The sequence below is a fragment of the Sinocyclocheilus anshuiensis genome, unplaced genomic scaffold (genome assembly GCF_001515605.1).
Source record: "Sinocyclocheilus anshuiensis isolate Anshui unplaced genomic scaffold, SAMN03320099.WGS_v1.1 scaffold1051, whole genome shotgun sequence".
NCBI classification, from domain to species: domain Eukaryota; kingdom Metazoa; phylum Chordata; class Actinopteri; order Cypriniformes; family Cyprinidae; genus Sinocyclocheilus; species Sinocyclocheilus anshuiensis.
This window is the reverse complement of record NW_015546234.1, coordinates 2,071,241-2,073,434: the sequence shown is the minus strand read 5'-3', so window position 1 is coordinate 2,073,434 and position 2,194 is coordinate 2,071,241. Positions and strand designations below refer to the sequence as shown.

At 35.1% G+C, this 2,194-nt stretch overlaps 1 protein-coding gene across 2 annotated transcripts in view; it reads left to right on the top strand.

Moving 5' to 3' along the window:
- LOC107701479 (aquaporin-4-like) overlaps positions 1-2,194 on the top strand; it is a 16,618-nt gene that overhangs the window by 12,268 nt on the left and 2,156 nt on the right. For both annotated transcript variants that reach the window (XM_016503487.1, XM_016503486.1), the window contains exon 4: positions 867-947. In XM_016503487.1, the coding sequence (XP_016358973.1) occupies positions 867-947 (81 nt within the window). The remainder of the gene's footprint in view (positions 1-866; positions 948-2,194) is intronic.

The following is a 2,194-nucleotide window of genomic DNA, read 5'->3' as shown; positions in this document are numbered from 1 at the left end:
TATGTATAGTTTCACAAAACTGAAGTCAAACCATTCTGTTTTTGCTTCAAATTTCGAAATTATACAATCTAATTTAGATTAAAAACTGATCAAGTTGCATGTATGCAGCATCTTTTTTTGGATCATGATTAAAATGCAGTGCTTGCCTCTAATTTTAAATGGAAAGAGCACAGACAAAGCCTTATTTTGTTTATATGAAGAGATTTCTTTTATTTGTGTTACTTATGTATTTGATTTGGGGCTTGTTTTAAAATTTCAATTTAGTTTTGTTATTTACATTTACATTATATTTAAATTTTGTCATTTAGCAGACGCTTTTATCCAAAGCGACTTACAAATGAGGACAATAGAAGCAATCAAAACCAACAAAAGAGCAATAATATGCAAATGCTATATTAGTATATTATTATAGTTATATTTCAATTTCACAAAGAAATGTGCAGCATTTTGTCCAAGCAATAATAAAAGGACACGTTTAATTTATAATTTGTCTTAAATCTAATTTTGTAAAAAAAAAAACATTAAAAAAAATTGTGAATCGAATCGTGAATCAAATCGAATCATGAGTTGAGTGAATCGTTACATCCCTAACTATGGTAAAAGTCTTTTAAGGCCATAACATAGTATTTTGCAAGAAACCGCATGAAAATAAGTCCTTATTAATCAGTAATCTGCCCCATAATCATAATTTGTGTGAAAAGGAATAAAAGATGTTAGTGTTTTACTGGCAGCATTGTTCATTTCTGCTGGAAACTACAATGAATTATAAGTACTTCCAGGAGTTTTGGCATTTTTCCATTGAGCCTATGTTTCAAAATTCATGTAAGTTCATAACATGTGTAATAGGTTTTGTGTGTTTGTTTCAGATCCCATACACTGGAGCCAGTATGAATCCAGCTCGCTCTTTTGGGCCTGCGGTCATCATGGCAAAATGGCAGGACCACTGGGTAAACTTTACACAGTATCTTCTGCATGTAGATAAACAATGCGAAGACTAGTTAAGTTCTTGCTAATTCCTGCAGTGATATTTATATGCATAAAGACTGAAGGTCAGCAAGGCCTTTGGAACTGTGGTTCATAAAAGTGAAGCTGATAAGAATTTGATTCAAGGCCAAAACTTATTTAAGAAGAAAATTTTGGCTTTGTTTCACTCTTGCAAAGGAGACTGAACTATATTTGGAACAACAAGGCATTTATCTCTGACCGACCACAGACCTTTGGCATAAAGCTTGAAATACTGCCTTAATTAATTTTGAATATCTCAGTGTATCATAATTCTTGAACTGCACTATAATCTCGATCCTGCTGTTGTACTGAATATCAGAAAGGTTGTGATTACCAGTGCCCAATGCATATACTGCAGATCTCTTGCTTGTGTGTTTAAATGTCATTCTGCTTGCACAGCAGTCAACATTGCATTGCAGTCAGAAACCAGACAGATGTGGCATTCAAAATAACACCGGTACATGACACTGGTTGGTGTGCTCCCTACATGCACATATGAGCATTATGTATCATCATGAGTGGCGCGACTGAGTGACTGCTGCTGTCATCACATTTGATACAGGGTCTCCTCATTGGTGCCGTAACATTAGAAAGGTCAAAACATTTCTTTCATGGAGTGTTTACCGCACTTGCAGAATGCTACACACAGTGCCCTTTTCAAAGTGTTGGTGTGAGTTTCATCAATGAAAGATTTTAGAGATTTTGAATGAAAGAAATACATCAAGGGTGAAGCCACATGAAGGCCAAAATGGTACTTACACTAATGAGTGGTGCTGGTGATCATTATAGTGTATACAGTGGGTACGGAAAGTATTCAGACCCCCTTCAATTTTTAACTCTTTGTTATATTGCAGCCATTTGCTAAAATCATTTAAGTTAATTTTTTTTCCTCATTAAATGTACACACAGCACCCCATATTGACAGAAAAACACAGAATCGTTGACATTTTTGCAGATTTATTAAAAAAGAAAAACTGAAATATCACATGGTCCTAAGTATTCAGACCCTTTGCTCAGTATTTAGTAGAAGCACCCTTTTGATCTAATACAGCCATGAGTCTTTTTGGGAAAGATGCAACAAGTTTTTCACACCTGGATTTGGGGATCCTCTGCCATTCCTCCTTGCAGATCCTCTCCAGTTCTGTCAGGTTGGATGGTAAACATTGGTGGACAGCCATTTTTAGGTCTC